This window comes from Zootermopsis nevadensis, unplaced genomic scaffold (assembly GCF_977971745.1).
Source record: "Zootermopsis nevadensis isolate Lab colony 2312 unplaced genomic scaffold, Znev_1.0 Znev_ptg000023l, whole genome shotgun sequence".
NCBI lineage: Eukaryota > Metazoa > Arthropoda > Insecta > Blattodea > Termopsidae > Zootermopsis > Zootermopsis nevadensis.
The window spans coordinates 649245-672053 of record NW_028259155.1 but is presented as its reverse complement, the minus strand read 5'-3'; the positions used below and the strand labels follow the sequence as shown (position 1 = coordinate 672053).

At 37.9% G+C, this 22809-nt stretch overlaps 3 protein-coding genes across 5 annotated transcripts; all 3 read left to right on the top strand.

Annotated features, from left to right (window-relative positions):
- The first annotated feature begins 267 nt into the window (after nucleotides 1–267).
- Nucleotides 268–6861, top strand: WASp (WASP actin nucleation promoting factor). Its single transcript, XM_087354293.1, has 10 exons — nucleotides 268–562; nucleotides 1226–1325; nucleotides 1959–2186; nucleotides 2674–2773; nucleotides 3434–3586; nucleotides 3851–4011; nucleotides 4555–4921; nucleotides 5119–5273; nucleotides 5505–5597; nucleotides 6327–6861. Exons 2-10 carry the CDS (start codon nucleotides 1230–1232, stop codon nucleotides 6489–6491), a joined length of 1518 nt encoding a protein of 505 aa, XP_087210419.1. The 5' UTR covers nucleotides 268–562; nucleotides 1226–1229; the 3' UTR covers nucleotides 6492–6861.
- A 2211-nt stretch (nucleotides 6862–9072) lies between these two features.
- LOC110834107 (brachyurin-like) lies at nucleotides 9073–12440 on the top strand. Its single transcript, XM_087354297.1, has 7 exons — nucleotides 9073–9187; nucleotides 9397–9478; nucleotides 9919–10072; nucleotides 10844–11010; nucleotides 11368–11466; nucleotides 11897–12036; nucleotides 12150–12440. The coding sequence occupies exons 1-7, from the start codon at nucleotides 9131–9133 to the stop codon at nucleotides 12324–12326; spliced, it is 876 nt and encodes a 291-aa protein (XP_087210423.1). The 5' UTR covers nucleotides 9073–9130; the 3' UTR covers nucleotides 12327–12440.
- A 312-nt stretch (nucleotides 12441–12752) lies between these two features.
- LOC110834086 (uncharacterized) lies at nucleotides 12753–22184 on the top strand. Of its 3 annotated transcripts, XM_022072894.2 has the most exons (5): nucleotides 12754–12846; nucleotides 16667–16704; nucleotides 16874–17116; nucleotides 18783–18892; nucleotides 21361–22184. In XM_022072894.2, exons 1-4 carry the CDS (start codon nucleotides 12843–12845, stop codon nucleotides 18849–18851), a joined length of 354 nt encoding a protein of 117 aa, XP_021928586.1. In that variant the 5' UTR covers nucleotides 12754–12842; the 3' UTR covers nucleotides 18852–18892; nucleotides 21361–22184. The 3 variants fall into 3 exon arrangements, with proteins under 3 accessions (XP_021928585.1, XP_021928586.1, XP_087210426.1); XM_022072893.2 differs by lacking the exon at nucleotides 18783–18892 and having other exon boundaries at nucleotides 12753–12846; XM_087354300.1 differs by lacking the exons at nucleotides 12754–12846; nucleotides 18783–18892 and adding an exon at nucleotides 16003–16023.
- Nucleotides 22185–22809: the final 625 nt, after the last annotated feature.

The window sequence follows — 22809 nt, the reverse complement described above, 5'->3', positions numbered from 1 at the left end:
TGTTTAGTGTTATAAAGCTCTGGTTAGGTGAGACATTGTTAGGTAATTAATGAAGTTGGTAGGGTTAGATTACGTACAAATTTTCGTATTAGTAATTTCTGTGTATTCGGGTACGAACTGCACTTTAATGGTTATATGCATCTGTTCAGCAACCAACTTTTTCCAGCAAAGAGAATTTTCGTAACCACATGTAGTGATGTTGGTACATTCAAAGAATCCAGAGAGAAAAGAAGTGTGCGACATCTGGTGGTTAAAGTACTGAATATCGGGTGTGTCAGGTTGTTAGAATCACAGCTAATATCAACATAGTTTAAGCTATGAGTAATGGCTATCTGTGCGTGTGTGTATGGATTTTAATATTGTCTTTGCAAGTAAAGAATTAAATTGTTCATCTTAATATCGTGATTCAAATTTCAATTTTATACGTGGCTGCGTGAAATTTAAGTTGAATTGAATAGTTACATTTTTTATTAGTCCAAAGAGGATGTAATATTCCGGAAAGTAATAGATCATGACGTAATTCATGTCAGTTTCCAGGATATTTCAGAAGTAAACAGTGAAGGTAAAAAATTGTGTGATAAATATTCTGTTTAAAAATAAACAGTTTTATATTCATTTACTATCAGTGTTATGTTAAAAGGCAAGGTACTATGTAAATTACATTAACATAGACTTACGTGGCAATTAAAATGTGAATTATGGTCTCATGAAATGGAGACCAGGCCCCAATACACAAGAATGATTACTCTTTACAATTTAAATAAAGCTCTTTGAATTGTGAATGCCTGTTACAGGAAACTACAAGCTGTAGTATAAAGCTAATATTTTGTATTTTTACTTAGATCCACAGAGTTTAAAGGTTCACCAGATTTTGTTGAAGTCCAAAGGGGTTCAGTGTGTTGATTTGATGTGGAATGAGCCCCATGTACTAGTGTATTGCATTAGATATTTTGGGCTTAAGAAACATGACTCATGTGAGAGTGTATTATGTGTTTTAATTAACTTTCCAAGTTACTATACCATCTTTAGCACTTTTGGATCAAACATACACACATTTCAGTTGGGTGGTTTAGCTTGTAGACACTTTGTATATATGTCTTTTATATGTGTCACCTTGCCATAGCACAGATGTAATGTTCTAGAGGTCTGATTTTTATATGCAAGAATTAATTAAAGTATAAGTACAGCAACTGTCAACTTTTAAGTTTATATTTTTTTTTGTCAGAAACATGAGATCAGAATCTGGAACAGACCATCATGGCTCCATGCTGCTCACACATGATGAAAATGAACAGATATATCGTCTGTTGGGCAATAGGTGTCAGGTACGTAATTTACTACATCTGGGATACTTGGTTTCCTCATGGACTTTGTATAAAAGTGCAAGAGGACTGTAGAGGAAACTGATTTCATCATATATCTTCCTATATGTAAAACTATTAAGGTAAGTGCAGTAATATGATGTGAAAATACTGGAGTCTATTCGTGTAATCCACTCATATAGGTTAAGTGTAAGTAGCTTTACATTTTTGTGTTCCTTGGGAGAACATAATATGGGTGGGTAGGTTTTCCTGAGCGTTCACCTTTTGATGCGTTTGATGTGGCGGTCATTTTGACAGCCCACTCTTTTACGCTGGATACATGTGAGTTACAATTCGTGTACTAATTCTTTGAGCCCTGGCCATTTTAGGTGGAACGGATTATGGACCTGAACATATTGAATATGTAAGAAAACGGTCACTACAATTAATAATGATAAATATGCGTTTTCACGCGTGGGATTTTGAGCATTTTCAGGTGAGAGACGGAAAAATGTTAAATGGAAGTTGCGTAATTGTTCGGACAGCGTTATGGCTTATGCGATGTATATTTCAGCGTAAGAGCATTTCTTTTTTTCCGTTGTTTTTTCGTGACTTTTAGCTTTGTTTATTAGGGTTTCTTGTTTTGATTTGTTTCAGACACTGGCCACAGGAGTTGTGCAGTTGTTTGTGACAGACCCACCCGATCACTCAGCCTGGAGACGTAGTGACGCAGGCGTCTTGTGCTTAGTGAAGGACAATCAGCGACGCTCGTATTTCTTCCGTCTCTACTGCCTGACCAGGTGTCAGATGGTGTGGGAACATGAATTATACAATAGTATGGATTACAAATGTCCAAAGATGTGGTTACACACGTTTGAAGGAGAGGTTTGTGTTCAGTGCTCTTGCTTTATCTTGGAACCGAAAGTACATAAATTCTGCTGTCATATAAATGTTGCGACTTGTCATCGTATACAAAAGACTGAAGAATTCATTGATGAAAACAAAAGACGGTTTGTAAGATCTGAGGTTCTCGTGGTGGCGAGTACAAAGATGGCTGCCTTCCAGATTGTAGAACCGTGTAGTCTAGTAGATATTTATTAGCATTTCAGAGGTCCTTGGTGCCCCCATCGTAAGGTGATGACTGAGCTGTGCACATGGAATCGGTTTTAGATACAGGAACGTGGGGGAGAGAGACAGAAAGAGATGGCAAAGGAAAAGTCCCTTTCCCCCCTGGTCAGGCTGTTTCATCTGCTTTTGGCTCTCAGGCCTTCGCCTGATCCTGACCCAGTTCCGCACTGGCCCAGTCAAGAAACTGCCTTCGTTGACTGGTTCATAAAATGGCTCTACCTCACACTTTGTTAATTTTTTTCAGGAGTGTATTGTGGCCTTCAATTTTGCCAGCGAAGATGAGGCGAGGTGCATAAAGATTGTTCTTAACGAAAAGTTAGAAGCGAGGAAGCAACGCCGGCTTGGTGAGTTGCGTTATGCTCGTAGTGGTCACCATAATTCTCCTATCATCCATCGTTATTTGCGGTGAAATAGTGGCTATAAAAGTACAGCATGATTCAAAACTCATGCAACCAGTTCGTGACATGTTCCGTTCTGCCAAAAAGTAAATTGCGTTGAAATCAGAAAACAAAAGGCAAAGGAGTGTCATGGAGGGTATGCAGATTTTTCAGCACTCCATATCCTGCTGTTTCGGCTATTAACATATGAATTTGGGCAGAACCATGCTGGTAATTCTTGTTTATCAGATTCCTTGTTTTTATGCATGACGTGGACGGAATTTCAAAACCTTCGTAGCCTCGTGTGACTTATGTGAAGAGCATAACAGAGTTTGAAAGGTCAAGAGAGGATTTGGTAGGCAAAAAGACTTACGATCACTGCGTTAGACATTGAAATTAGAAAGGTTGGCTACTAGTATAGATAATGACAGACTGCAGAAATTTTGGGTTATGTTTAAGCAGATACAAGGAGAAGCGGAAAATGACAGTCAGTAAATGTGAGGAATAATCTTCTACCAGGGAATAGCAAAGGTGGAGATGGTCGTATATTCGGTGGTCGTCCACAATCTTCTAGCATTGCAGTGTGGCAATTACGTAGCGTTTATCGTTCGTTATTCTGACACGTAGAGCGACGATCACGGTCTTCCATGCAGCCATCTCACAAATCGGTGTCGTCAGGACACGGAGGAAATTTGACTGGAAGTCACATGGGCAGTTCCAGTCACCTGGCTAACGGTTCGTTGCTACCATCTCCAAGGCAACAGCATCGCACTAAAACAAGTAAGATTTTTATTGTAATTTGTTGGAGAGAAGTTATCATCTTGATGATTGTTGAGGCAAGCATGAGAATAGAAGTGAACTCGAATAATGGCTTTTGCTTATTTGTGAAGATTTTACAGGTAATTAATTCACATTCATTTGATATGTTTTCATTTTCCTCTCAGGGGCGATCTGCTTGGAAGAACAAATTTTCATTGTTTTTCATGGAACAGTAAATTTTTATCCATCCAAATTCATGGTTTACTGTTTTGTAAATGGCTTCAGGTGGCAAGAAGAAAGATAAGGATTCGAAACGTCGGCTTACGAAAGCAGATATTGGCTTACCAAAGGACTTCCGTCATGTATCACATGTTGGCTGGGACCCAAACAAGGGCTTTGATTTGGATAATGTTGAGGATCCACAACTGAAGCTATTTTTTGATAAGGTACGCGTCTTGACGTGCTGAAGTACTGTACTGTGCACGTAACATAGCACAGAACGCCTTGTTGGGCAGTTTCATTAAGCCACTCAGTGGGAGGAGATGAAACTTTATTTTGTGACGTCATTTAATGGACATTTCTTATCGTGTAACTTTGGAAGTGGTAAGCTACTCACAGATTCTGGAAAGTAGACGTTCTCCTGGGCTAGGGGAAAGGGGGAAGAGATGTCATCCAGTTCTAAATTGCTTAGGAAGTGCAGAAAGTTATTGGAAAAATCTGTGGCTACAGAATTGCTTGTTACGATGAAAATGCCGTAAGAGCCCCTTGTTCTGTGCGACTTTTTCAAAACATGCGATGTTCAAGTGATGGTCCTGATTATATTGCCGTTTAAAGATTGTCGTTTACGCCATACTTGTTCTGTCATTGTTCCACTGTACAGATAAATTATATATTATGTAAAGGAAGCATGCTGTAATTTTGGCATCCCTCGTGAATATTTTAATAAGCATTGGAACGTTTGTGTGCGCAACAGAAATTTCAATTTTTAGGCTGGAGTGTCGGACAGTCAGCTTCAAGACCGTGAAACACGTGAGTTCATATATGACTTCATCAATCGTCATGGCGGACTTGATGCTGTGAAAGATGAGGTGGTTTACCCTCAGGCTCCGCAGCCACCAGTGGGACCGCCTCCGGTGCCTGCGCGATCTGCCCCTATCAGCAATTTCCAGTATCAGGCTAGATCAGCGCCGCCCCCGCCGCCGTCTCGGACAAACGCTCATCCCGTGCCGCCACCTCCATCACAACCGCCTACGGTCACTGGAACACCACCTCCACCCCCACCCCCACCCCCTCCTCCTCCTCCTCCACCACCGACAAGAACTCCCACCCAGAAACAAGACGTGGCAACATCGCAAGGTTGGTTTCTGTTTTGTTCAGCCTGTTAGGTCTTATTTTAAATAAAAAAATGTACCCAGATTTCCGTGATTCGTTGTGGGTTTTATCTTACGTTTTTGATACCTTTTGGACCGGGAGCCACATTCAGGTCACAGGTACTATTTACACTCCAGAGTTACACATTTTAAGCATTATTAATATACTCGTGTGCTTTTTAGGAGGACCGCCGCCCCCTCCTCCTCCACCTCCCACGTCGACTCCCCCGCCTCTTGTGTCCGTGTCAGCAGCAGATTCCAACGGGCATTCGGCATCAGGGGCAAATGACCCTAGGTCAGCTCTGCTCGAGTCTATTCGCAGTGGCAGGGCACTGAAGGTAATGATGTTCTTGAGATTGCGTTCTTAACTGTCCTGCCCCTCATCGCATATTCAACCCTATGTTGTCCAAAATGCATACGACATAAAATGTTTCCTGAATCAGGGGCTAGACAATTTGGCGTTGATCGCGAGCGCCGCATATGATTGAAGCTCGAGAGTCGTGGAAATACCACACTGTAAGGAATTTTAAATGTGTTTTGATTTGGTATTCATGATTTTATTTGTGCAGCACGTGGATGTTGATGGTAAACGATCATCGAGTGCCAGTGATTCTCGTGGTGAATTGTTGGACCAGATTCGTCAAGGAATTGAACTGAAATCTGTAAGTTTTCTGGTTTTTGCCCAAAAAGGAAAGTGAGGTTATAATTAGTTATTTAAATGCGTGACATGCGTTTATCAAAAAGTAAGAAGAGGAAGATGCTGTGCTAATGTGGGTATTGGGGGGTGGGGTTGTGTTAAGTACGTTAGTTGTGCAGAGGTAATGTTCTGCCACTTTCTGTTCCTGGTTTGAATCCTGACTGAATCTTTTTGTTGTTTCCTCAGTATCTTCAGGTGAAAACTGAGATTGTACTTCAGAATGAGCCGTGACTTCCTCCTTACAAATCCTTCCTTGTTCACCATTCATAATTCTTCCATTATTCCCATATGCGCTGCCTGTACTGACGATTCCAACATTGCTCGCTTCACACTTCCTAGTTCCAGTGTCCACTTCAACGCTCAACCAACGTCTAATTGCGTACGGACTTTGTATTTATGTGTTACTTTTAACACCCATGAACCGACGTCAGTACAACGAAGCTTGTTCCCCCCCCCCCCTCCAGATTGCCGTCTTTTATACAACTCACGGATGTTCTGCTTCGTTCCGGATGCACCCACCAGTATTCCTGTAGAAACTATGATTCCTAGTGGCACGGGTTCAAAGCTGTAGACGTCACGAGAATCTGCCGGCGCACGGGCAAGCAGCTGCCCGTTGGTTAGGGGGAAAGTGCTGTAGTAGTGGGGCCGTCGTGATTGGAGTGTTTAATCTTGACTTTGTGTTCTTACCTGTTAGGTTCAACCCACGCCAAAAACTTCGATGAACAGCGCCCCTGAGGACACCCTCGCAGGCGCGCTGGCAAGAGCCCTGGCCGAGCGTTCTCGGGCCATTCACTCGGACACTAGCGGCAGCAGCGACGACGACGATAATGACGACGAAGACGACGAGTGGGAAGACTAACAGATTTTTGTATGGTATTGAAGGAAATATATGTACAGCGGAACGTTTTCTGGAATTCGAGGTCCCAGAATTAATACAGTAAACGATTACCAGTGAACTGTCGCGATAAAAGTCGACGCTGTTTTGAAATTATTTCTCTGCTCTAATTTGCATATTTGCGTACACTAATTACTCTGCAAGAAAAGTGACTTGCAGCATAAATATTACTTGTGTAGTTTAAGTGATCAGGAGGGAGGAGTTTAGCGCGGCACGAACTGATGCGACGCTTTTTTCATAAGAAAATTATAAAATAACATGGCCTGTCTATTTAAAATAGTAAGGAAGTAAATCTTTGTTACGAGCATTGATTCAATAAAAGCATTGCTACTTATTTATTTGTAGTTTATCCAACAACTCTTTTTCAGGAGCTTAGGTCACGTAGCGTCGAAGAAGAGATTTGGAAAGGATGTGGAAGGAAGCGGTCGTGGCCTAATTTAAGGTAGTATTTCGACATTTTCGTTGAAGGACTGAGGAAGACCTTGAAAACCACTGTCAGTTTAGCCGAGATTTGAATCCGGGATCTCCCGAATACGAAGCGGGGCTCTTAACCGTTGTAATTGAAGAAATCTGCCAATTTATGATTTGGGGTTTTCTTTGCGGTGCTGGTTCTCACCTTCAAGTCCGCGGCTTCGTGTCCCAACATTTCCGCCACCTTGAGGACCTCAGGCTCTCTTAAGGTGTCTGTTGCAATTTGCAAACGCTTTTGCCTATGATTCACGCTCTGCAGTCCTCAACTTTTAAAATTTTCCATTTCTAATTTGGTTTTTGAAAGACGAACATTTTTATTGAATGTCTGTGTCCGTGTGTAAGTACCAATAAAATTTTAATTTTGATTTCATTACAATTTTGCAAATACGTGATTGTGTTTTGCCCCCAAATAGCATTTAAATCAAATGATCCATCATCTTGATGTCTGGTGCCGAAGCGATCCATTTTCTTCCCTTTGTAATGCCTCAGCGATCTTCAACTTCGCTGTGGTTTTTTGGTGCTGAATCAAGGGTTGTCCAAATCCTTGCTCCGGCCGAGAGTGGCTGCGGCTCTCGTTTATCTCAGGGAGAATACAAGAGGATCTGAATGCATTGATGGATGAATTCTTTCTCGGAGATTGTTTTGATGTGAGCGGGGAACAGTACCAAAGACTGGTAGGTCCATTTTTTGGGTGAACGGTATTTGAAAGGTTTACAGTTCACTCTGGTGTTCATGTCAGAATCTGTGGATTCTGAAATTTGTTTAATTCTGCGCAAAAAATTTTTATAGTCAAAATTGTCTCCGGTGATGAGGCCACGTTCAATTTCTTGGTCAACCTGAGAATTTGGGGGGAACAGCGATCCTAATTAAATCACTGAACACATAAAAGAGAGTCCAGAGTTGAGGGTGTTTTGTCGAGACAAAATTTGAATTACTGGATTAATTACTAAGAAACTATTAATTACATAATTGGCGTTCAGTTTCTCGTTCCTGGTCTGTTGAAGCCGTCTTCTTAAATGCGAAGTTTTTCATAGTCAACGACATCGAATTCGTGGTAGTGACAGGATTAATTCATTGCAAATTCTTGTTGATAAGATAATCAATGTAAACACAACACGAAATGTCTATATTGTAGTACGCTTATTTTAAGATTAAAGTAAATGAATTGGTCTTTAATTCTGTCTGGGAAATACCGAACCCGATAACGTGGGTCCAAATTTGAAGAGGACGTCTGAAACAATTAACGTAATAGCCATTGTATCACGTATGTATCTTTATCGCTCAAGTTCACGTGCTTTGTGTCTCATTTTTTAAGTTTAGATCTACGGGTTTTGCAGGGAATGCGATAAAATATATTGTCTCAAGTGTTGTCTCTCTTGTTGAATGAGTGGCCTACGATACAACACAGATATCCTAAGTGTCCTCGCGTCAAAACAAAGGCTACTTACCAGACAATACGTGTCACTCAGGTCGACAAAATATTTATGTACGTGAATATAGAAAGATGTGTTTCACACGACATTGGTTTTCGTGAGCTGAAAACAGCTCAAAAGAAAATATAAATATATTTTACTTAGAAATCCGTTTCGTGTTTATAATCGTAATAAATGCGTTGTAGAAATGTTACGGTTCGAGAAAAAGCTAACCTCCAATTACTTCCGAGCTTCGGTTTAAATTAAAATCTCTTTTTCATTTACGTTTTTTTTAATGTACGGACGATACCGAATAATCAGGCATCTGAGTCAACTTTGTATCCAGTTAGCCTTCAAAATATTTATCTAATATTTGTAAGGAGAATAACATTATTCTAAATTCGAATAAACTTTCTCAGCCGTAAAATAACACAGACATTATGAACTGAAGATAATATATGCAGATATTTTTACCTGAAATTATAACATTTATTTAATAAGAAAATCCATTCCTATCTCTGTAAGAGTCTGTATTAATTGAATCTAATCTTTAGCGGCCAGACAGTGACTATTTGGATTTTAATCATTATCGGTATTTTAATCTTTATCGAATAATGCATTCCAAATATCAGCATCCTATCTTGGTTACAAATGCATATATATACGCGAATCATATCGTATTTCACATTGTAACTTCTGTACATCGAGAACTATTCAAGGATGAAAATATTTACACTACTGTCATTAGTGCTGTTGGTAGCAGCTGCCAGTTCAAAGGTGAGTTACTTTCATTGTGGTATCGAGTTACTTGAAGTAATGATATATTTATACGTATTCAAACTACTTTATGGTCTGGATTGCGTTAAACTCGGCCAATCCCATCTACAAACAAGTTAAAATGTCGTTCGGAGGCAGAGAAGATTCTGACAATGCCAGAAGTAAACTCTGATATAAATCGTTTATCTTTTTTGTGTTTGTTTTGAAAGGAAACCAGGGACTGGTCGAATCTGCTGTCTCTTGAGCCGAAACTTCCACATTATCCTTTCGTCAGAGGAAATCTCTCGCCAGGTGAGTTGAAAATCGCTTGCCATTCGTGAGTCAAAAGTAGTTTTGTGGTTTGGCACCCTTGTAGCAAAACTTGCAATTCACAGATATTAAAAATTAGTGAGGTTAGTATCGACTCCCATTTAATCTTCACGTCCACAAAGAAAATTCAAAACACGGGGAAAGTGTGTTCGTTTTTCTTTGTTACGAAGGAAGTTCTGGAGCAGGTCAGAGGTTTTCACATTTATCAATTTTAAAACCGTATTTCCTCGATTTTAAAACTCATTTATTTTCTTCGCATTTTAAGTTTTGTGAAATCTGGGTGCGTTCTGCATTTGATGGCGTGTATGAATCGATATGGCGTCTTTTTTCCTGTAAATCTATTACTGACTTGAGGTTGAGTCTTAAAGTCGAGGAAATATACTAAAACTGGCATTGTTGCCAAAATTCATCATGTTTTGCAGGTAGTTCACGAATTACTGGAGGTCAAGAGGCCGATCCTCACCAGTTCCCACACCAAGTGGGGATCCTAATTGAAACTTCAAGTGGCACTGCTTTCTGTGGCGGATCCGTGCTCTCGAATGAGTGGATTTTGACGGCCGCCCACTGTGCTGTAGAGTGAGTTGCATTTTGCCTTTGGTACGAGGATTCCAGTTACGAAATATTACATTTTTTACACAGCATATGGCATTATCCTAGCAATTCTTTGTTGTGGCTTCTTACTTTCTTTCTCAGTCTTTGAAACTTGCTATAATATATTTTGTTACTGTAAGTAAAATGTATAGCATTTATTCTGTATGGTGTAATTCAAATCCAGTCTCAGTACAGCGTTTTTAATCGTATTACAATTAAAAAAATATGTTGTTGCTGAAATCTTACAGCCAACAGTCTAAGTATGGGAGATCCTGGGTTCGGGTGTGTATTATATTGGCAACACTTGAAGAGCAGTACATCGTCTACATGCGAAATGTCACAACTTTTTTTTTAAAAAAAGGTTTGAATATAAAGAAAGAGAATTTATGTTATCAACCACTGGCAACACTGGTGAGTCGATGCGTGTTTGTTAATTTGACCACGATTAAACAGTTTTGTGCCAAACAGCCCTCTAATTTCTCTGTGTGTTACATGCCAGAAACACAAAAGATAAATTGTAGCAATGCAAAATGTGGCTGCTGAAAGACTAAATAAAGAATTCTTCTTGGGCTACCAGCCGTCCATTAAACCACCCAGCACGGCTGGCAACCTAAGAAAAATTAATTATACTTCGTCGCTGTGAAACCTTCAGATGTTACTTCATGAAAGACTGAAGATAAAAGCACTTTTATGTGTCGTTGTTATGATTTTAGAATTTAGAATTTTTATGCATAAAACTTTATTCTGCCTTTATAGGGGTTCAAGTTTTGAGGTCATTCTTGGTGCACATCGTGTTCTAGAACAAGAGGCCTCTCAGGTGCTTGTCAAAACGACAGAAAAGCACGTTCATCCAAATTGGGATTCAGCGACACTGGAAAATGACATTGCTCTCCTTAAATTGCCCGTCAAAGTCGAACTGAACGGTAAGGGAGAGAGATTATTATTGTTATTGACATTCTGATGTCATAGTGATCTTATAAATTTATTATACTTGCTACATGCGCGTGCCATTAAACTTATGGAAATAGAAATGGATTAAAAATCTTACCGAAATACTTGCTTGATATTAAAAAAAAATAAAGTTTCCTCTGTGCTTAAGCTCTGTTCAAATGAAGGACTGAGGAAAACCATAACAAACATTACAACCCAAAATATTTCAGTTCACGTTTTTACGACTGTGAAAACCTGAAATCTCACATATTTTGACACTTACAGACAGTAAATAACAGATTAATTTATACGGATTTATTGTTATTTGTTAAAATTGTTTTCTGTTGCAGATGACATCAAGTCCGTCCGTCTGCCATCACGTGGACAGCTGAATGAAAACTTCGCTAATGCAGACACCACAGTCAGCGGCTGGGGAAAAGACTCCGACAGTACGTTTTCTGTTATTTAAGTTAAATGTGGCAGGAACTGTTCTCTCTCATCTCGAAGTATTTGAAAAGTTTAAATGAAACGGTTCCTACGCGATATATTACGAAACAGAATCCGAAAAACTTTGCGAACTGCACGAGAAGGAAGGAAAGTTTTCTACAGGCTTATTCAATATGCGATGAAGGTCCACACATCCTTAACCTTGGCACAGACCTACTTGTAAAACTGAATTATTTCGTGCAGGTTCAAATTTTCTGAGATGAAATACATTTCGAAAATGTCAGCTGCTCACAGGCGAAAAAAGATCGAAAGTTTATATTTTAACATAGTAAGATGCTCTTCATTCTACTGAAAATTGGAAAGAGACTGATATTCTTGATTGACTCGTCTTTGATGATTACGAAACTAAATACGATTTATCTCCAAAAACAGGCGCTTCTACCATCAGCCCAGTTCTGAGATTTGTTCAGAGTCCTGTGATCTCCAATTTGCAGTGTGACATCTACTATTTGGGCTTAATAAATGACGGACATATCTGCACTTCAGGCAGTGGGGGGAAGAGCACCTGCAGCGTAAGTAACCCACATTAAATACTCTCTCGTGTGGCTTCGAAATACGATTCTCATTAAATGAATTACCAATTAATTGCGACTTAATATGAGTTTTGTGAAAACTTTTCTTTTAGGGTGACAGCGGTGGTCCACTGATCATCACAGAATCTGACAGGCTGCCAACTCAGATCGGATTGGTTTCCTTCGGAATCTCGCTTGGATGTGAGATTGGATGGCCCCCAGCGTTCACGAGGATTACCGCTTTCCTCAGCTGGATTGAATCCACAACAGGCATTCCAATAAGAGACTAGTGCATTTAGAAGTAATTACACGTGCCTTCAATTAAACTAAATTCTTTTCGCATGTATTCTTGGAATTTATTGTATTGAAAGGGTATGCAATAATAAATAATAAATTTTTCCTCAGTCTTTACGTTAAATTTAAGCGTATAAAATTGGATGGCGAGTAGTGAAGGACCATCGCCCACCTGAATAAAACTCCTTGAGGACAGAATTCGTTCACTGTCGCCAGATTCGATTCGTTTGTTGGTTAAAACGAAGAAGGAGATAGAAAAAATGTCCCCCCCTGCAACTCACTCCACAATCGCACATCAGAAAGTTGAATGCGACGGAGGTAGAGGTTTGAAGTCGCAGTAAGGATCAGTTTTGTGTGTTAAGAAGTGCCAGCTTCGTCTTTATAGACTGAAACCGCTCGCTCAAGGTAACGGTATCCATGATGCGGACTGGAGAAAGTAATGGAACACCTTTCTTGGTGATGTTGCTTCAGTCTTTGAGTGAGTCTGGTTGGGAGCAGGTGCAAGGCAAGTCATGGGTGAGTACATTCTCTTCTCATTTATTCAGGTACCACTTAGACAGTTTCTCGTTTTGTTTACTTTCAGTAGCATCGAATGTAAGTCAAAAATAAATCACGCAATATAGCAGTGATTTATGTGACGCGTTATTAAAATCAAGCATTTCAGCTGAGAATTACTTACGTGGTAGAGATATAATGTGCGTAGCATAAGGTCATAATGCAGAAATTAATTTAGACTGTGTGCCATATATAGATCAACATTAGCAGATACAACTTTCGCTAACAAAAAATCAGAAAAATAATTAATTATCGTAAAAACAAGCACGGCGTGATGTATCGCTAAAACAAGATGTTTTCGATTCGAGTAATCTAATATTCGATTTTTAAACCGTTACAATTTATAAATCGGATGTCATAATTTTCATTTTTTCTACGTGTGTAATTATTTTGTTCATCAATGTTGCCCGTACTGTACGCAAATGAAATAATACTGTCTGAAACAAATGAATGTCAATTGAGAAATCCGCTCTGTAAGCTGCGTAGAGGTCATAAACCTCACGTGGGCGTAGGCCTACCATTAACCGTAATAGTTTCGAGTATTTCTCGTGACATCTGTGGAGAAATACAATTAATCGTTAAACACCAGTGAACCCCGTATTCACAAACCAGTTTATATAAACCGACCTTGGCTATACGTTGCGAATGAAATAGAAGTTATTGACGATGGTGCGTTGTAAAAGTTTTGACATATTCATTGTTTATTTATATTTGTTGTTTCTCGTAACACGACGTTTCGGAGAAAGGATCTGTCGCCGTCATCAGGTAAAATAAGGACAGAAGGGTCTCCACTCTGTGTGGATTGAGACTAGCTCCTTAATATGACCATCTCTTATCTTAAGAAGGCCTGGGAAATGAGTGAGGTGGGTGGATCATGCACCGGGAAAGGGGAAACAAAGACTCCGGGTCGAGTATGAAAGAGGTCACTTCGTAGATCCAGAAATAGACGAAAGGATAATATTAAAATTTATATTAAAGTACGAAGTGAAGATAGCAAGTAGATTTAAGTAACTACGAGGAAGTTAGTTGCCTATGAAGTGATATACGAACTGTCGAAAGCATAACTGAAAAATTCATTGCACTGAGGCACTCGGAGACTGACTCATGACTAGGATAAACTCTCGTATTGGATGAATGCAATGTTGCAGCCTCCTGTCTAAACAGTAAACAAACACGGCACGTGCTTCAGTCAATGGAACTCGGGAAATATTACGAATTTTACTCACAATGAATTCATATATTGAACTTTTATTTTTTTGGCGGGCGATACAAATCTCCATTTTGTAATCATAGGTTTCACACGATGCTCGGTGTAAACAGCGATTATTTCCTTAAACAGCGTCATTTTTGCAATGGTGAGGGGCTGTGTTTTCTTCGCGGTACGGACTGGATTCTTAAATGCTATTTAGACGAGTTCCGTCTTCGATGGGCATTAATTTTGTTTCGGTGTCGTTGAAATCGTGTATGCACACAGCGCCGACTGGTGTTTGTTGCGTGACTGAGAATTACGAAACTATAATGACGTGGCTGAAAGCAGTCGTGACCTATTACAAACTTTCGGTCACGAAAAAGCAATCAGTCGGTCATCGAAATGCTTACGTTACGAATGCAGCCTAAACATATTTCAAAATTCTAGGTAACATCAAATTTATTAGCTTAATATGCATGAAGCAAAGTCCTTGTAGCGAAGTTAACACTTGCTTAGCCAAAGAAACGTCCGCCTTTAATGGATCACTCAAGGTTTATTACCAGTTTCACAAAAGTCAGCATTTGTCGTGAAGTTGTAATGTTTGTCAACACATCATTTGTATTTGAATACGCCTTCAGGAAGGCACGAGAAAATTGAAAGGAATCCTCAGTTTCTGGTCCGTGGGAGGATGAATCTCCTTGATGACGTCACCCTCGAGCGTCTGCCTCTGAATGACGTCATCGATGCTGATGACACATCAGAAACTCTATTGATGCAACAGTCAAGAAATAAACACTTTTTCTGTTGTTAGCTTTCCGTGGTTATGAAGATTCCGGCATGTCATTTGACAGTCAAATCAAATGTCACGTTAAGAGCGCATATGCTAACTTTCTCTCATTATAATTGCTTCTATGGAAAGGCCTTTGCTGCCTCCACCTCTGAAACGTCGGTAATCTTGTATCCATATTAATAACAAAGTAAAGAATTGAGAAATGTGTGTTAACGCTTTGGTTGCTTAATACGACTACGTATTTTACAATTATGATGACGAAATACACAAACTTTGTCCTCCGCAGGTGACGCCAGATGAATCTGCTTCTCTCACAAAAATAAATGTATAATAATCTAAAATAATGTCCAGTCATAGCTCAGACGTCATTTCACAGCGGAAATCTTACGTGGCTTCAGGTGACAGTCTTGGCGTACGAAGTGGAACTGAATTAGATATTTCTCCGAATTTGTGGGTCGTGGCCTACTTGTTATGCCACCATTTTTTCGTTCTGTTCACCGCCTATGTAAGTTAAATTGATCGAACGTCGAACTGCTGGCGTTAGTATTACGTATTCGAAAGCTTCCAGGTCTAATTTTGCTCGAATGCCTAACCTACCATAATTTAAAATTTACCTAAATCCGAATCATGTTAAGACTACTTCCTTTTATAACCATGGTTCTATTTCAAGCGATGCATTGTAAGCTTTGGCCGGTTGGCTGCACTGAAGTAGGAATCTAGAGTTTTAGATGGGAACACTCATTGGACGTAACTTTTGTTCTGCACCCATTGATGGGACGATGATTGAGGTTATGATGAACTTCAGAGTACAGAGTAACGTCGAATCAAAATCACGTTGAGAGCCTACTGTTCCGGACATGGCCTACACAAAATTATGACTTTGTTTGACGCGGATAAAGAGTGGAAGGAACGGAAAGGTCAGAGCGGATTCGGTCTATTTCGGAACGGAGACCAACTGCATAACAGGAAACCTTAGACCTTCACGCCCACTTTCTTTGCAAAATAAACCAAAGGAACATCAAACAACTTGATTAGGCGCACCTCAGTCGCGGTGCCGCGGGGGTGGCATTCCTGTCAAGGCAAACAAGGCCTCGATAAACAGAATGCAATCTCAAAAAATGTTAGTATCCTTGCAATATGGCTTCATAGTGACTTCAAGGTAACTACAGACGAACATGACTCTTGGTTTCAACAAGCGCTGCTTTGTAAACCAAAGAACATATGCTTTGTAGAATTATCTAAGGTTACAGTTTTTAGTCGTCTGTCCTTAACTGTAACCGCAGATATAATACGTGCTGCTATTTTGAAGAACAATTGTAATTTTTTACTGACGGAAACACTAAAACACACTAAACAACAACAAAAACACCAAAATACTTGCAGATTGGAACATAAATACCCCTAAGTAGTATTAACCTAACATAAATTAATTAAAATTGAACGTAACAATGAAAAATCAGCTGGGGTTTAGAAAATAAACTGGTATATGGTATGATGAGAATTCAAAACCATATTCTGAAATATTAAAATTGATTTTTCACCGGTCAGTTACAGCCAGAAAATCACTTTGATATTAACAATTTGAACTACTAATATAATACTTTGTAATCGTATTTTTATGTTTTTCTAAATTATTTAGAATAGATGGAAGATTATTCTATAAGGTTGGGGGATTTAAGTGTATTGGCTGTTTAATATTTTTCGCATGCTAAGTTTGACTAAGGCATGCATAACTTACTAGTTGCTAAGTGATTCAGTGAAGTCGCTGTGCACTTTATATAATTTTGTGCAATTTGTTCTAGCTCGATGGACTTTGGTCATCGGACTGCTGCTTGTGGTTGTAAGTAGTATAATCTAAATTTACCTGTAAGTTACATATTATAAATGGATACTGACAACTATTCAGAGAGGGAAAAACAGTTGATATTTGTAAAATTCATTCAGCATGTTACACAGCTGACTTCAGGAGTGTGCATTTGGTTGTGAACTAACTATAATGTGTTCTCCAGGTTGCAGCAGCATACGCAGGTGATATGATGCGCAAGTCAATCGTATTCAATAAGAAAACTCCAGATGTCTTCTACTGCCCACAGCGGAAACCGACAGGTTTTGACAAGATGATTGTTCAGGCACGACCCCTAAGCAAGTTGTGTGAACATGGCGGTAATGGACTACCACCTGACTACAAGAGCGATTGTTACAATGATGTTGATGAGTCAGAATACGCATGCAAGGAGAAGTATCGCATCATGGTAAGCCATTCGAAAGACTTGCCATAATTTATTTGGCTTCTACGAGAATTTGTCTGCTTCTGTCTATAAAACAGAGAGGGGAAAGAAAAGGGAATGTTTTATCCATGAATCAGTTTCTTATATTCATAAAGGAGCAGAGATCTTTGTATTAATGTAAAACCTGAAAATTAAGTAAGGCGCACAAATTGCTCATTTCCAAAATTGTGTTTATTAAATGGCAGACTCTTGGAGGCAGCTAGAGATGTCATCCGTCATGCGTCATCTCTTATGATGTAAGCCCAATCTCTTTTTTCTATTTTGACCTTGAGATCTGTGTGGGATACACGACTCTTCAGATCATCTCAAAAACAGTTAATCAAACTCACAAGCTTTTACGTACTTATCGCAAGAGATGTTATGTGAAGGGAGTCGTTTACTGCGTCCTATCAGAGTGCACGTTGTACTTGATTTTCAAACTTTGTATTACATATTGATGTGTATTGTACGAGGCTTGATCAGAAAGTTTGGTGAGTGATCAAATACCTACTTTGTCATTAATCACTTTTGAAGCACTCCTCTTTTTGGTACAAGTATGTGCACGCGCGCACACACAAACCTATTGGAAACATTGATGGGAGTCTTCTTTTGGAATTATGTACAGATGGTGGGTCGCGTCAGAAATTAAGTATTCTGTCATGTTAAATTGCTTCCCATTGTCACGTGTGCTACCCGCCACAGAGTTCCCGTCTTGTGAGTCCTCTTCAAAGAACTTTGTGGTAAAGCCTCGTACGTTCCCTTATAATTAAATGATTTATTCACAAATAGAAAAAAAAATTTGTTTGCCCCTACACTGCATATTTATAACCTGAAAATAGTTTTGTGTATTGAGACACCAGGTCTTGTAAGAAATCTCTCTATATTTTCATTATCAATATAGTAATAAGAATAATTAAAGTCATAAAATTCTCTATACATTGCAAACACTGCAACCTTATTAACTCAGGAAAGATGACGTCTAATGTTTATGTTAATTTCACATACAAGATGGAGTAGGATTTGAAGAAGTATAAATATATGCTGTGTTGTAAAAATATACAGTTTATTTAGCCCAGAGCAAGGTTCTGTAGGTAAAAAATGTTAAATAGGAACTTACGAAAACATTCATTAGAAAATTATATTCTCAGCAAATACTTTGGCTTATGGGATGCAGTTTTAGAAAAATTAACATTACAAAGATTTCCCTTTCTCATTACTTTCTTTTAAAATCATGATACCTAGTCCTGAAATTCTACAAAAATCTATTAGCTTAATACGTTACATAATATAGTTTAGAGTAATATCAACTTTTTTTAATTTCGTGTTCTGACATAAAAGTCTCTTTCCGATAAGACTATAAAAGACTATTTTTGTATGACGGAAGCATGATAGTTGATAATGACCAAACAAATGGTTGTTACGAGTAAAACATTCAGTCAGACGCTGGAAATTACTGTCTTGGGTACAGACTGCAAGGGGTTAATGACAGTATCAACAAGAATTTCATATGCACAGTAAACGTGAATCGCTGCTGGTATAATTCTAGTACTCAAGCAGGAGATTATATTAACTGATACAAATTAAATAATATAAAATACTAGTTCAGTTTTTTTACATGTATACTATGCCTAACTTGTTTTGTTCCCCACAGAAACGGATCCGGAAGGAGCAGGAGGCCGAAGCTGATACGCCAAATGATTTCAGTTCCGTGAAGATCTAACTTACTTTCTTGATACAGAAACTGTGTTTGAAAGTAATTAGGTATACAGTTTTGTATAATATTTGTCTCTGTTGTTGTTTTGTGTACATTTTCAGCTTCCTTCACCTGTTTATCTCTCACTGTAGCTGACGTATTCCGCTGCCTTCATTTAGTCATATATTTCTGCTCTTCATTATATAAGTTTTTAATTTGACTGTCAGTGGGTGTATTGTGGACTTACGTGTTTATAATGGTGATTGTTCTTTTCAAATTTATCAAGACCGCAAATTGTTCATTTTTGCCCTCGGGTACATTCTCTTTCTCGTGAATGTATTATCATTCATTTGAATAATATTATCAGTTGTACAGGTTAACGAGTTATAGTAACTGGTCACAGTTTTTTTTAAAAAAAAACTGTAATGACGATTTTTAAGAGCATTTACTTCACCGTGGAATGCCTATTAGTTCACCTTGTCCGTTCATCCAAGCGTATAACAACTTGAAAATGGCTGAACAGATTTTCATAAAACCTCTGATCCATGTTCCAAAACAAAATGAACTTAATCATGTAATATCTGATTCTGTTGAAGTAGGTATTAGAACTTGTAGAATGAAGGCTGCAACGATGGAATTTCTGGGCTGAATTCGGGAGGACTCCCATTTTTAGGAAAAACAAATCGGACTTTACGAACTTTTACGATATGCAGGATTCCCTTTTGTGTGACTTTTTGTAAGTGGATTGATGGGAAAAAATGGAACTAAAAGAGAAATCTGAAGAATGATTTCTGTTTATTGATTCATCTACGGTAAGTTTAAAAGCAGTTTTGCTGGGATGGAACCAAATATCCTTCAACACCACTGGAATAGCTTGTTCCATGAACTGGGTGAATTTAAATGCAGGGAACAACATCATGGCAGTTGAGTGGTGATCTGAAATTCATCACACACTTTATTGGACTGCAAGGTGAATTTACCGAGTATCAGCGTTTCCTATGTCGGATAGTCGAGCAACACATCGCTATATCTGTGAGGGAAGATTTGTTCCTGGGAGAAACGGTGTTAAATACCCGCCATTAGTGGATCGTCAGCTGGCATTTCCTCCAGTTGTTATAAAGATGGGCCTAATAGTAAACATCATCGAAGCTTCGGACAAAAATAGAGTTGGTCTTAAATATTTAAAAAATTTACGTGAAACTCAAGGAAGTTATCTTTGATGGTCGACACATTTTAATAAACATGTTGTGCACATTCACCTGCTGATAATCCTGACATTGTCTTTTTACAGCTTCTATCTTGTAGCTTTATTTTATGTTCTTGTTCTAGTGTTACATTAGAACCCATATTTATTCTTGAATGCAATAAGTGTTCAGATTGTCATCATAAGCTTTCACTGAGAATTATGAAGAACAATTTTCAAGTTTTGTTCATAATACACAAAGTAAACATTAATTGCACCCTTAGGAAGACAATTAATTTACTCTTTTCATATGCTGAAATGTAGACATGTATATTAAGTTAACATTTTTAAATGAATCTGAGATATTGTCTTTAGCATGTAAGGAAAATTACAGATGGGAATAAGATTTATTTGGGGAGCACATTAAAACATCTAACACACATGTTTATCTTTTTCTCTACTCTTCTTCTTGTGTGCCTGTCACTGATGAGTAGTACGCATTGATAATTTTGTGTAATTTTTTCTGGTACGGGACTTCATTATTTATGCTAAAAACAAACATTTTTCAGTACATATTTTACCATTCTGTCGTGAAGATTAAAAATGCTTTATTGATTGCTCCACAACAAGTTTTGCTTAAGTGTCACACACTGAATCTGCTACATTTAATTATTTTCAAGACTTAAATATGGTAACACGCATATCCATTAAACATCTCGATAATAGACATTACTTACACCGTCATGCGCATTCTTCAGTGTACATTAGTATTTATAAGTATTATTTTTCCTTTAACGTTCTTTTATAAATCTCTATTACTTGCAACTAATTATGGGCTATGCATATAAGTATTGCTTAAATTTCAGCTTTTATTTTAATATATTTTTTTCTTCTTTTCCTGTAACACTGTACAGTGTTTATTTTGGTCTAATTAAATTGCTCATAATTGTTTGAATTGATTTTAATATTGTACCATTATAGTTAAAACACTTTCTCTATCAGGGTCGTTTCAAAACTTTCAAATACATATCAATACGTGCATCAATGTGTATTTAGAACATGTAATTGCAAGATGGATCGCACTAACTTTCTCACACACTAAGAAGTACGTGTTTTTTTCTTTTCTGGCGGGAATGAATTTGATCTTTCTGATAGACTGGCTTATGGAAAATAAACTTAAAAGTGTGAGCTAGCATAAACAAGATGCAAATATAAACTAGAAATAAAAACAAAGAAGACTGAAAAATATAAACATTTTCTTCAGGCAAATGTTGCTAAAATAAGAATACTTTGTTGCACATAAATACTGTCAATGACAGAAGACTGAATTTTAATTTTCATATCATTTTCCAGATGAGACTTTACCCGCCAGGCAGTGAGGATGCTGAGAAACATTTCCCTGATGGTTTTAGCTACAAAGGAAAGAAAAGTGTTGCTTACAAAAAGAAACCTTGAATGTAAAATTAAATGACAAAAGTGTAACATAAGATTTTATATTTAGAAGTATTAATGGTGTGAAAACATGCAGATGTATGCTGTAATCAGTATTCTTGACATATTTTGTTGTCTTACTGTATACATTTTATGTTACTGAATATTGTGATGAGCATTTAGGTAAAATATACACAGTACTATAAACTAAATCTGTAATAATAATAATAATAATTAATAGGGCACTTGCTTTTCATATTATTCCATAAATTAATAGTCTTATTCAGATTATAAATTTTACATTTTAGTTATTTGTTTGTATTCATTTATAAATTAAAATTATGCAATAGTATAACTGCATTCATTTGGAACTGATATATAATAATATTTTCATAGATTGGTCGTAGGATATCATTAATATTGGTGTAGAATAATGAGGGTAATAACAATAATTGTGCCAACTGCGTTACTTTAGACTAATTTTTGAAGGGAACATTTTAAAATTAATAATACAGTAATAAGAAAATTGTCACCCTTACTCAATATAAAAATTCAAATCATATATGCAGTAGAAGGTGTAAGGGATGTTGATATAAAAATACATTATTAGGCCATAACTTGCAGTTTTCTTTACAAGTTATGTACAGGAGTGGCAAAAATTGATGGTACTTTATTTCTGGAAGCAATTATTATGCACTGACAAAAAACAATCAATGCAATATATATAATAAATATAGGTTTTGTGTGTATGTCATTGATTCATGCTAATATATATGAGTTATGTATTTAACCTTTAAAGTACCAGGCTTTTAAAACCACGTATCCCTTGCTGACCCAGTTTAAATCCCACAATTACGCTATACTGTTTATATTTCTATAAAACAATGCACATTTATTAAAAACCAAAATACAACAATGACAAAATAAATATTATACTGAAGAGTTTGAGAACAGTGTTGAAGATATATGGACATAAAATGGAGGAAGATGGACATGGAAATAATGATGAGCTTCACATCTTGTACTCATCTGATATTTCTAGGGTGTTTATATTGAGGAGGATGAGGTGGTTAGGATATGTGGCATGCATGGGGTCAGATAGGGGTGTTTACATGTATTGGTTGTAAGATCTAGTCGTAGTTGGCAAGACAACGTTAAGATGGATCTTAGGAATCTAGGAACCGATGGAGCGAACTGAACGCAGCAAGATCAGTTTAGAGTCCGTTGGCGGGCTTTTGTGAACATGGTAATGAACCCTCGGGTCCCATGACAAACCGTGTAACAATTGACTTTTCGAATTACATCTCGCACCACAGAGTGAGTGAGCAGGCTGAAAATAGGTGCCACGGATAACCGAATCCTAGAACCCAT

Coding starts and splice junctions, on each gene's coding strand:
- WASp (XM_087354293.1), top strand. CDS start 1,230: ATGAGATCAGAATCTGGAACAGACCATCATGGCTCCATGCTGCTCACA. Junction 1,326..1,958: donor TGTTGGGCAATAGGTGTCAG/GTACGTAATTTA, acceptor GATTTGTTTCAG/ACACTGGCCACAGGAGTTGT. Junction 4,922..5,118: donor AGACGTGGCAACATCGCAAG/GTTGGTTTCTGT, acceptor TGTGCTTTTTAG/GAGGACCGCCGCCCCCTCCT.
- LOC110834107 (XM_087354297.1), top strand. CDS start 9,131: ATGAAAATATTTACACTACTGTCATTAGTGCTGTTGGTAGCAGCTGCC. Junction 9,479..9,918: donor CAGAGGAAATCTCTCGCCAG/GTGAGTTGAAAA, acceptor CATGTTTTGCAG/GTAGTTCACGAATTACTGGA. Junction 12,037..12,149: donor GGGGGAAGAGCACCTGCAGC/GTAAGTAACCCA, acceptor CTTTTCTTTTAG/GGTGACAGCGGTGGTCCACT.
- LOC110834086 (XM_022072893.2), top strand. Junction 16,705..16,873: donor TCGGACTGCTGCTTGTGGTT/GTAAGTAGTATA, acceptor TGTGTTCTCCAG/GTTGCAGCAGCATACGCAGG. Junction 17,117..21,360: donor AGGAGAAGTATCGCATCATG/GTAAGCCATTCG, acceptor ATCATTTTCCAG/ATGAGACTTTACCCGCCAGG.